General features: G+C 36.1%; 1 protein-coding gene across 1 annotated transcript; it reads left to right on the top strand.

The window, feature by feature from the left end:
* Positions 1-1289: 1289 nt before the first annotated feature.
* LOC119998242 (probable protein arginine N-methyltransferase 6) lies at positions 1290-11531 on the top strand. Its single transcript, XM_038845517.1, has 13 exons — positions 1290-1609; positions 2357-2422; positions 2999-3067; positions 4091-4126; positions 4657-4722; positions 5707-5775; positions 5924-6001; positions 6331-6409; positions 7664-7758; positions 9526-9610; positions 9842-10047; positions 10897-11015; positions 11088-11531. Exons 1-13 carry the CDS (start codon positions 1364-1366, stop codon positions 11128-11130), a joined length of 1257 nt encoding a protein of 418 aa, XP_038701445.1. The 5' UTR covers positions 1290-1363; the 3' UTR covers positions 11131-11531.
* Positions 11532-11931: the final 400 nt, after the last annotated feature.

Genomic DNA, 11931 nt, shown 5'->3' with positions numbered 1-11931 from the left:
TGGAATCATTTATAGTTTTAACTACCATGTGCCCTCGGTGATTCCAAATATTGGACTCGTCACTTGTCGGAGAGGTCACCGAGAACACCCTCGGGGCTCCCTTTTAACTCACGTGTTCTATTGTGTAGGGAATCCTCAACAGAATTGAGGACATCATCTAACATCAACCCGATCACTTGAAACATCACCAAATTGAAGAAAATTTTGAAAGTCATCAAATTCTTACAATGTAAAACCTAACTGAGGCTCAATCATAATTTTCAATTAAACTGTGTTAGGTAATTTTTTAATAAATAAGAATTGAGAAAATACCAACTCAACAAAAGAAAACAATGCAACTCAACTATTTAATAATTAATATAAAACGATAATGTAGTTGTTCTCTTTATTCCATTGTTTGAAAGGACTATATTTGTTATATTATCATCCTACAACGAAATTTAACTTCAAATATTAAAGTAAAACATCATATACACCAATTACATTGAGAAGATTATAATGTAACTCAATTATTTTAACACAAACCAGCGCAATTATGCAATTGCTCTCTTTATCCCATTGTTTGAAACAACTAATATTTGTCATTTTATCATCCCACAACGAAATCTTATCCAAAATAATCAAGTTTGTAGCGTACAAATCAAACATAATGGCCAAATATGAGGAAAAATGGTTGGATAAGGTGTGTCTTGACATGAGGAGTCCAAATTAGGGTCGGTTGCTCGGGTCAGTGAATTATGGTAGTTTATTTTTTGGTGAGTAAGGTGCGTCTCGACGTATTGAGTTCAAATATGGGGTTGTTGGAGGTGGTCAGATCAACGCGATTTGTACTGCGGTGACCTCATCCTTTGGAGGCTTTTTTCCTGACTATACGAGTGGTAATAGGTGGTGTAGAGGGTCGGAAAATGATTGTGGTGATTTAGTTCTTCCGTTTAGTAGGTCAATGGCTCTAATAGGTGGTCGGAAGGAAGAGCTCCAGTTGGTGGTGGTGGCGGAGCTCTTGTGAGAGCGGGAAGGAGAAAAATGGAGAGGAGAGCAAAGGGGAAAAGAGAGAAAATGAGAGTGAGAGGGAGTGTTTATAGAGACACTAGAGCCGTGGTGACATGCTGATCTAGAATGCCACATAGATTTCCAAAGATTTGGAACAAAATTTACTAGGATATTTAGCAGAATTCAATGGAAAAATACCAAAAGACATGAACTGACTTTACACTTGCACAAAACGGCGTCGTTTTGTTAGGTTAAAATTTAAAACCCACAATAAATCCGTTTGGACGTCTGCCGTCTGACCAGTTCGTCGTTCTCAGATTCATTTAACCGGGGACTCTTGAGTAGTGAGAGTTTTGACCGAAGAGCCCAAAACATGTCCTCCGACCCGGGGCACACCAATGGCTACCACAACGACGATTATCAGCTGCAACAAAGCGGCGGAGGGCGACTCAGAAGAGGTGTTCGCCGTAGGTCGCGGGAACCGCACCGGTATGTGCCGCATGGCCTTCCTAGGGTTCCACAGAAGCCGGAGGAAACGAAACCCGCACCTTGTACGGACTTCGATATGGCATACTTTCAATCCTATGCTCATGTTGGCATCCACGAAGAAATGATCAAGGTCTGTTTCACTATCTTTATATGTATATTTCTGAGAATGCCATGATTAGAGTGATGAATTGGAATGTTTTGTACTACACTTCAACGAATTTGGTTTATTATTTTTATCGTTGTTAGGTATTGGGGTGGGAGAAGTTGGTACTTAAATTTGGGTTTCATTGTTCGTTAATGTGACTTGTAAATTGCTTCGGTCAGCATTATGGGTTTTTCGTGATCTTCTTTTTCGAAATTTGGCTACGTCGATTGTGTATTGTAGTGTATGCTTGGTTTGCTAAATCTTTTGTTGTGTTGATGGTTGTTGTTTCTATAATTCATTTGTTTCGTTGTTGTTTGTCGGTCTTTAGACCTTGATTTTCTTCTGTTTCTTCTGTTATGTTGGAATTTTGTGAAAGAGTTGTGAGACAGAATATGAGATTGGTCTCTATAATATCTGAAAACCAATTTTGTTTTATGCGGGGATGATCCGCAATGGAGGCAATATTTTTATTAAGGGGATTTATAAAAAAATATAGAGGGAAGGAAAAAAGACTTCCATTGTATTTATAGACTTGGAGAAGGCATATGATATAGGGTAGCTAGGGAAGTAATGTGGTGGATTTTAGAGAAGAGTGGAGTTTTGATTAATTGTATTACTATGATCAATGATATGAGTTTCTGGCAGTTGGGAGTTTTTCTACTCATTTGTTGCTCCTTTTCTTTGCACATTGTTTATGACTCAGAAAATCTGATTTTTGTTTGATCTACACAGGATCGTGTACGGACAGAAACATATAAGGCAGCGATCATGCATCATCGGAGTGCTATCGAAGACAAAGTAATACTGCTGTCGTTTATTTTCGTAATAAAATTATCAGTGGTTTTTTCTCGTCTAAAACCTTTGTTTTGAGTTAGAACAAGTTTTTATATTCGTAAGCGCTATAAACTAGCTTCAAACTGCATATGTAATTGATTTGATCTGGAAACGAACTTGTTAAGCAGTATGATGTCATACTAATTGTGGATTATTGTAGCTGACCCTAAATGATTGAGATTGAGGCTTAGAATAGATTGTGATGTATGATGTCATTATATAAACCCTAATCAAAGTATGTGTTACATCATTCAAAACACTGCTATGGCAAACAAAATATCATTTGTCTTGTACCTTATCAACACACACCTATATATATATATATATATATATACACACATACACCCCCCCCCCTATATATATATATATATATATATATATATATATAAGTTGAAAGACGAAAAGAAGAAAAGGAAAAGAAACTCATTAGTGTTGGATATAAATAGACTACCAGGTTGAGTTTGTGTAATTGTTCAGACTTTTATTTAAGTCTCTGTATGTAGTTGCCTTCTTTATTAACTAGTCCGATCATGCTCACAGGTTGTAGTGGATGTTGGATGTGGCAGTGGTATTCTATCTATATTCTGTGCTCAGGCAGGTGCAAAGCGGGTAAGATATCTGGGAAATTAATAATTTTTAAGTGCATGTATAGTGTTCAACAACATTTTCATAGAGCAAAGTATTCAAGCATATTGGCTTCACTAATTCCATTGACAACTTATTTTGAAATTGGTGTGTTTTTCAAAAAGTTACTATATATGTAATCATGTTTTAGAGATGGAAACTACTGTATATGTAATCAAAAAGTAGTTTCCATTTCTTTCTTCAATAGTTACTTATCAAAGGGAAAAGTAGTACTTCATTTATCACCCTTCTAATTGCAGTGTGTACCTAATTTTGAATGGCCACTGCTGGATTCCATGTAGAAAGGCATTGCCACGTAGATAATTAGCTTGATGAAAATTGATAGTCTTAACCGTTGAAGTAATAATTTTGAGATTTATCGATTTGCTGATAAGTACAACTTTTGGATTTTAACCTTCATTCTCTTTAACCAAGCACCCCAAACAGGAGTGTTTATTACTATTGCTTCAACATGGTTGTTAGAAAGGCTGACTTTGAGATCAACCATTGGTATTTCATGACATAGGATTAATCTTAGATTTTCTTGCTCCTGAGTTTGAAAGTCATTATTTATAATTATTGATATGTGTGTGTTTGGTAATCCTTTTCGTGACGCCAATAGCCTTTCTGGTCTAAGGACACTCTCCTAACTCCTAAGGTTTGGTGGAGGGTAATGCTGCGTCTTAGATCTCACTTGGGTTAATTAATACTGTCCCTGTATGCAAGATGCATCTTTGCTTAATTCTGGGGCCAATGTGGATCCCCAAGATGTGTTGTGTTGCTTGCATTGTGCAAAACTTTTCTCCCTAGTTTGACTTGTTTTCAACATACTGAATTACTGATAGATTCAATTGTTACGTGTGATTATTTTGTTCCCTTGTTATCTTTTCGGGTTACATGCCCTTGGTACCTTTAATAAAATGTTTTCCAATTAAATATTGATTATCGTTTTTTTTTTTTTGTCGCTTTCATACATATGTACTACATGACCTATTTTTGTTTCAACAGGTATATGCAGTCGATGCCAGTGATATTGCCGTGCAGGTAATTCTGATATTATGCTTATTGTTTGGGCCATATGGTCCATGCTTTATTTTTATTATCTGGTCTCTAGTGCCTATACAATTCATTTCTATATTTTAGTATATAATTACATGTCTCTTAACATTTTAAAAAACCTTACTAGTAGGATTAAGTAATTGGTGAACAGAAAGAAACAGTACAAATACAACCTTTTAATGTACAGGTCCAAGCAACTTTATTTAGGTAAAAGAAATGGGTCTTTTTCATTGGAATTGTGATAATTTCCTGCTTAGAACAGTGAATCTTGGTTCTTTCGATATTTCGATAGAATTTGCCTATATTTCAGCTGGGTTAAACGGCATGCCCTTTCAAAAGTTAATTCCTTAAAAAAATTTGATCTTAATGAATCTTAATTCTTTGATGTTATAACTTATATGTATGCAATTTTGTTGAGCAATAATAATGTTATTAAAAAACTAAAATACTTTGTCTGTATGGGTAATAATTGCATAGGTTTGGGTTTAAGTTTGTTTTTGTTTTTTTGGGGACAGGCAAAAGAAGTTGTGAAAGCAAATAATTTATCCGACAAAATAATCGTATTACATGGACGGGTTGAGGTATGATTCTTTGCACAGGCTAATGTGATTGCTATGATTTGAAAGGTGGCAATAGTATCTATACTCAAGTTTCACTTGTGTTAAATTATTTTTCCTGTTTACTTGGGGTTTAAGCTTCATTGTTATGGGAAGAGCACATAGAAATATTGACTAACGAAGTTGTGTTTATGTGTGCGAAAGAGAATTCCAAATATTTTTTTGTGAAATCCTTCTTTTCTTGCCCACCATTTTATAAACCATCATGTGTTTTCACAAGCTTGTACTCCTATCATTTTTCTGGATTCATTATGTATATGGGAATATGCTTTGGCAACACACACACACCCGTGCGTATGTTTGATTATTGATAGGAATGCTTTAGCATTATTGTCTTTGGTTCTGAGTTTGTTGTCTTCAGTGATTATGGTAGACCGCGAAATTGTTTGATATTTGTTGATGGAAGTGGTGTCACTCTGGCTGTTTTAGGATACTTTGGTTCTATTAGTAAACTTTTCCTGTATGTCAACTAAGCCTGGTGTTAGTAAGAAAGCACAACTAATTATTGGAAAGTTGTAAGAGAAAAGCTATGCAAGTGAACCATTTCTGGGGGCCATGCATGGTTTGTCAGGTGCACGTGTTGCCTGTATACTAGGTTGGAATGCTGAAGAGTTGATTCATGGCGGTTCTAGCTTTGATAATTGAGTTGGGTCCTGTTGTGCTTATGATGTGATATCAGCCTTGCTTAGTTTGGGAACAATGGCGACGTACTTCTTTGTGAATTTTTACGTTAGTTTTCTTTCTATTAGTTTTTTTTTTTGGGGAGGGGGGGTGTTGGGATGGGGGATAGAGGGTTTAGGAGATCAGTAGCTACACATGGTAGAACTTCTTTGCCTTTGCTTCGTAATTGATCAAGGGATCGTCTGTATGCTATAAAATGCTCTACTTTTCTTAGCTGAGCTATGTTATTCTGAGGCATCCAAGTGACTTATATTATGATTTATGCAGGATGTTCAAATTGATGAGAAGGTTGATGTTATAATTTCAGAATGGATGGGTTACATGCTCTTTTATGAGGTGATAGTTCAAATATTCTTGCGTGATTTGGACCATCAAAATTGTTATGAAATACTTGGAAATGTATCTGCGATACATTGGCATAACAATTGTCTTTCGGGTCAATTTTCTTATTTAGAGAATTTAACTTCTCTGCAAATAATTGCAGAGCATGCTGGGAAGTGTAATTACAGCAAGAGATCGCTGGCTGAAACGCGGAGGTCTTATTCTTCCATCAAATGCAACGGTAACTTTCTATTCCACTATCTTATGTTCTTTTTTTGTTTTTCACTTTCTTGACCTTGCATTGTTGTATTTAGGTAGTTCTCATCTCTGCAAAAGAACTGGAAATTATTTTTTTGATTGTAGCATATCTGGAAATTATTTCTCTGGTTCTGATTGTTTGTAATTTTTGTTGCATTGAAACGTCCACATTATATGTTGTTTTCGCTTGATGTTGATTTTTGCTTTTTTCCTCATTGCATTTAGCAAGCAGTATCTGTTCACCTTTATAATCCAACAGTGGCTTTAGTCAGATCCATTTCTATAGTGAAGATTTCTCATTTTTACTTGCAGCTTTACATGGCACCTGTAACACATCCTGACAGATACAGCGAAAGCATTGATTTCTGGCGTGATGTATATGGAATTGATAGTGAGTATTAACTAAGATGACGCAATCATGGAAAAATCATGTTATGCTAGTATTGCATTCCTGTATTTTTGGGCTTGAAATACTTCCACTATTTGATAGAATGATTTTATTTCTTGGTGGTTTAGAATTGGAGGTCTTGGTTTTAAAAATTAATTGTCCTGCTGATTTTTATTCTATTCGCTTCCTTGGAGAAGACTGAGGAGGCTTTGGAGAGCAAGTTTTCTAAGTTCTTATTGCTTGGACTACTAAGTTCGTAAATGGGCAAGGCTTGTAATAGCAGTTAGGAAAGATCCTTTTACTAACTTTGGCATAAATGAAGATTAAAAATTCGAATTGGTTGATAATTTATTTCTAAATGATATGCTTACTGTAACTTAGTCTTTTCAATTGGTCATAGGTATTTTTCTTTTTCTATCCTAAAGGAGCTACTCAGGCACCTAATGCGTGCATATGTAGGGGAAGGGAGGGTGGGTGGGTTGGCTGGAAACTTCAGTGAAATAGCATGTTCAAAGTTAATTTTTCCTTTTTCCCCTTTAAAGAAGTACTGAAGACACCTAAAGTTTGCCTATGTAGGGTAGTGTGTGTTGTTCATTAATGAGTTGATCAAAATCTTACAAACTGAGAGAGAGAGAGAGAGTGTGTTTGCAGTGCAATAGTATGTTCATGGTTAAAACAGCACACCTAAAGTGAGGGAGCAACCCAAGGCACTTAAAGTGTGCATACCTAGGGAGAGTAAGTGAGGAAGGGAGCCGGAAACTTCCATCCTACTGCATGTTCCTAGTCCGCAAACTTCTATCTTACTGCATGTTTCTATTTTTTTTTTCTTAAAGAGCGGCTCAATGTCCTTTTTTGTCAAAAAAAGCTACTGGAGGCAACTAAAGTGTGCATGCGTATGGCATCGCGTATTGTTCATCTAGTAGTGGAAGATGAATTTTGGTACCAACTTTATTTTTAGCAAGAAGGCGTGCTTTGCAAAAGGCTTTAACATAAGTATAGGTGTAGTTCGAGTGGCCAGTAGGATGATGGACATGTCTTGTTATAATTTCACAAAGATTGGCGCCTAAATGAGTTTAACTGGCAAAGGTTTTCGCGTTCTCGTCAAATTAATTTCAAATTTTACTGGAACAGAGTACACAAATATGACCTATGTGCACTTGAGTGTAATCTATTGTTTACTTATTTTGAGACTGAACTGAATGAAAACGTGACGCCTTTTCATTTTGCAACTTCTGATATTGTTGTTTTTCTTCACAGTGTCTGCTATGTTACAATTAGCAAAACAGTGTGCTTTTGAAGAGCCTTCAGTCGAAACTATAACGGGCGAGAATATTTTGACATGGCCACATGTGGTGAGTCCTCTTGTTTTAATTGAAGGTGCATTCAATTGATTTAAGTGTTCTTGTTTGCTGACAGGCTTGATTAGATGTATATCGCAATTCAAGAAAATGCAGTCAGGCTTTGTAATTTATCACATGCCATGCATGTAACTAGTTGTCTACCTAGCATCTTATGTGATGTGGTTCCAAATGTATAATTCAAGAAAATTGACCCTACGCAAAGGGATAGGGTAGAAATTAGATGGCATCAAATAATGGAAAGTAGGATTAAATTAGGATATTCATCTTATGAGAGAATTCTCTTTTGCTAAGCTCCAGCAACATTTCTCTCTTCCTGGTTTACTGGTTGGGAATTTCTAGGATGTAAGTGTTTTATTACAAAAAAGATAAACAATGAATGTTGACTCATATGGTTATCATAATCCAATTTCAAGAAGAAATATGGATCTTCAAGAATTTTATAATAGTCAAATGCTCTTTGCTGATAAGGATGATTGAGTGGGGATGCCAGCCATACGAGGGAAGCCCAGTGGAGAGGGAAGGGAACTCTGAGCCAGTTGTGAATTTGGAGGTCTTGGTGGTTCAAATCCCACCTATTGCACCTTGGTTTATATAATATTAGTGGTTTGCAGATTTTCGAAACAACAAAATAGTGGTTTGTGGGTCATTGCTAGTTTATGGGGTTTGCTTTGCAGGATGGATCATGTGGGCCTGTCTTTGAGAGGTGCCATGTTATTAAAAACCGAAAAGAAAAATTAGAGACCGGGAATGGCAGAATTGAACTCTCCTTGAAGAATGTTAAGACTTGAGAGCTATGATTGAAATGAAACCTGCACAGAATTCCAGAAGAACAATTTTGTAGCACGTTCCTTTATTGAATTATAGGACCCCTAGGTCTAGTGGTAGGGTTACTTCTCTGCATCTTAGGGGTCATGGGTTCAAATCCTTGAAATAGCCTTTCTATGTGGGGTAAGGCTGCGTTAAAGGATTGGGAACAATTTTCTCATGCCTTGACCTGATCTCTTTGAATTATTATGAGCAAAAGGTTTGGAAAAACTTGATGACTTGTAACACTAACTCTATATCTAGTAAGCTAATGGGAAATCTTTGATTTGGTATTTTCCCCTATATATGCCCAACTAGCATACTGGGATCATGAATATCTGATTTCACTTGTATTTGTGGGAGAAGTTTCCAAATGAGAAAAGAAGGGGAAAGTTAGGGTAGGGAAAGGTGGATGTAATTGAGTAGTGTAAACTGCAATTAAATATTTGAAAACAGAGGATGATGGGCATCTACTGGGTAACAATTCACAAACTAATAACTATACAGTAGACAAAGAGTTGCTAGCTTGGGGTTTTATAGGCAAGGACAAGCAGTGAAGGAACTTCGTTCAGCTTATTCCTATGTCAGTGATGTGGTTGATCTGGAAGGAAAGGAACAACAAAATATTCAACAACAAGGAATCCTCCTTAGACTTTTTCATTGATAATTGGTTTGAGTGTTAAGTTTTGGAGTTATTCTCTCCTTGGATCTTATCAACTGATCTTCCTTGTAATTGGTGAGGGTTGCACCCCTTGGTGCTTGAATAAAATTTTCCATTCAAAAAAAAAAAAGAATTGATATGTTTATATCAGCTCTGTTATTTTTTATCATCATTTGGTTTGAAACATGCTTATACAGTATAGATATATCATTATATACCACCTCAGTACCATAACATTCAGCTTGGGCTGTCAAAGCATCCTGACAAAGCTTTGACAATTTCACTGGTCACAGGTTAAACATGTAGACTGCTATACAGTTCAACTTCACGAGCTTGAATCCATAACGACAACTTACAAATTTAAGTCGATGACGGCAGGTAAATTCATGAACATGTAAATTTTTTGTACTTGCAGTTTATCTTCCGTTATTTTATGTTTCCTGTCATCTTTTCTCGATCTTAATGTTTGACTTGCTTTAACATGCTCCCTTTTGATGATATTTTTCCCCATGTTTCTAGTAAAGGCTCCTAGGCTTATATTCTCCCTATTTATTTTATTTTATTTTATTTTTGTCCCTTTACTTAATTGATACATTTTTAAATTTCCAGCTCCTTTGCATGGATTTGCATTTTGGTTTGATGTGGAATTCAATGGGCATGTGTTATCTTCTACCAATAGTGATTTGCCTACCGTACCTCTGGGATCCTCAAATATTCCTTCAGTTGATGGTGGTCAGAGAAAAAAGCGGACAAATCCCAATGAAGCACTGGTGCTGTCCACTGCTCCTGAGGACCCTCCAACACATTGGCAGCAGGTACCCTCGATTATAGATATTTTTGCTTGTCAATGCCCATAGTGTCATAACTCATAAGGCTATAACAGAGTCAGTATGTTGCATGTGTTAAATATTAATATGGAAATTTTGGTAAACGGTTTTGTCGGTTAAATATTGCCCCTAGGTTAGGTTACTAGAATGATTTTAATGGACTACCTTCTGGAGGAGAAAGGATTAATAAAAGAAGAATCTTACATTTGGGATGGTGATGTTTGTTAAACGTGGGAAATAAATAAAGAAATCTTGTATAGTGTTTGTGGGATTGCCAATAGGCTTAGGTATTTTAGATCATTGTATATCTTGTGGTTATGTAGACGGTTGATGTACGTAATAAGTAAACGGTTGGATAGCCACTATGACAGGTATGGTCTTCCAATGGATTTTTAGGGACTCAAGGAAAATGGGAATCGGGATGGGATGATACATTCTTCTGATGCATCTTTGAGATTTTCGGCATAAAGCATTCTTTTTTTTTTCCTGACTGGAAAGCATTCTTTGCATTAGGCAGATTGTCGACCATCTTTTACTGGAATTTGAAAGCTAAGCTGATGATTCTTCTGCATTCACTTATGGGAGAAAAAAAAGAAGCCAAACTTTGTGATCCTCAATTTTCAGTGATAAGGTTGCGAAGTCAATGACATGATAGATGAAAGAAATGAAAATTCGCAAATAATATTAGGGACATTTTCACCCAAAGATGCCCACTTCTTTGGTAGGGTCCTGGGCCTCCTGGCTCTACAAGTTCAAAATATTTTTGCACAAGACCATATCTTATTATGTGCGCTGGACTTTATTTTGGTCATTTTGTCTAATAAATCAGTTTTGCAGACATTGATATACTTTTACGACCCAATAGAAGTGGTGCAAGATCAAGTAATTGAGGGCTCTTTAAAATTAGACCAGAGCAAAGAGAATCGTCGATTCATGAATATTCGTCTTGAATATGCGTAAGTTCCTTTACAATTCAACTGTAGATGTTCCTTGTTCTTCATCTTATACACCGGCGTTTGCTCTCGCAGTTCTGGTGGTCGGTCCTTCGTCAAAGAGTCAGTATTGCGGTGATCCTCTTTGAGTTTCTGTTCGTTTTTCCCATTCAAGGCCTTATTCGTTCAAATTATAAGCCTTGCAAATCATCAAGCACTCAATATGTAGTTGTTGTCAATCGATTTTGCATCTTCTGGCACAACTGCGTCATTGCTGATGAACTGATGGATTCGTTATCCTTATACACAAAAACAACAGAGAGAAAGCTGTTCATCGGTTCTAAGCACCCTTTGTAGCAACACTTATTTGCATCTTCTGTCTGATATGTGTTTTGCAGTTTCTAGGGCACGTCAAAGGAATTCACTTGGTTGGGTGGTAGTATTCTGTAAGAAGGATATGAATTTCTATTGATAATTCTTATTTCATTGTCTAATTCTGTCTCTAATTTTATTATTTTTTAGAGTTTTGAGTTTGTGCTATGTACAGGAATTAATGATGAAGAAGCTGTTCATAGATGACATTAACAAGGACAAAATTAAGGAGATGTGGATTTATACCAATAAACACACTTGAAGATTTCATGGGACCAGTTAATGGTTGTGTCATCTGTCTTGCTAGATCACATTAGCTTCTTTCCCTATGAATCTTTCATGATGGGCCCAAAAAGTAAAGAATTTTGATAAAACTTTGAGAAACGATAGGATTTGTTAGGTTTTTTTAGGGTATGTTTTCTATTTTCTTTATTTTTCGTATTTTTGAAGGAAAAAAGAAAGGAAATAGAAAACAAAAAAAAACCTTTATTTTCTCTACTTAAACTTGTCTTGTATATATTGCTTCTAATCAATAGAGAAACATAGCACGATAATTATTTTCCCAATA

Source organism: Tripterygium wilfordii, chromosome 5 (genome assembly GCF_013401445.1).
Source record: "Tripterygium wilfordii isolate XIE 37 chromosome 5, ASM1340144v1, whole genome shotgun sequence".
NCBI classification, from domain to species: domain Eukaryota; kingdom Viridiplantae; phylum Streptophyta; class Magnoliopsida; order Celastrales; family Celastraceae; genus Tripterygium; species Tripterygium wilfordii.
Note: the sequence above shows the minus strand (reverse complement) of the source record. Positions and strands in the feature narration are given on the sequence as shown.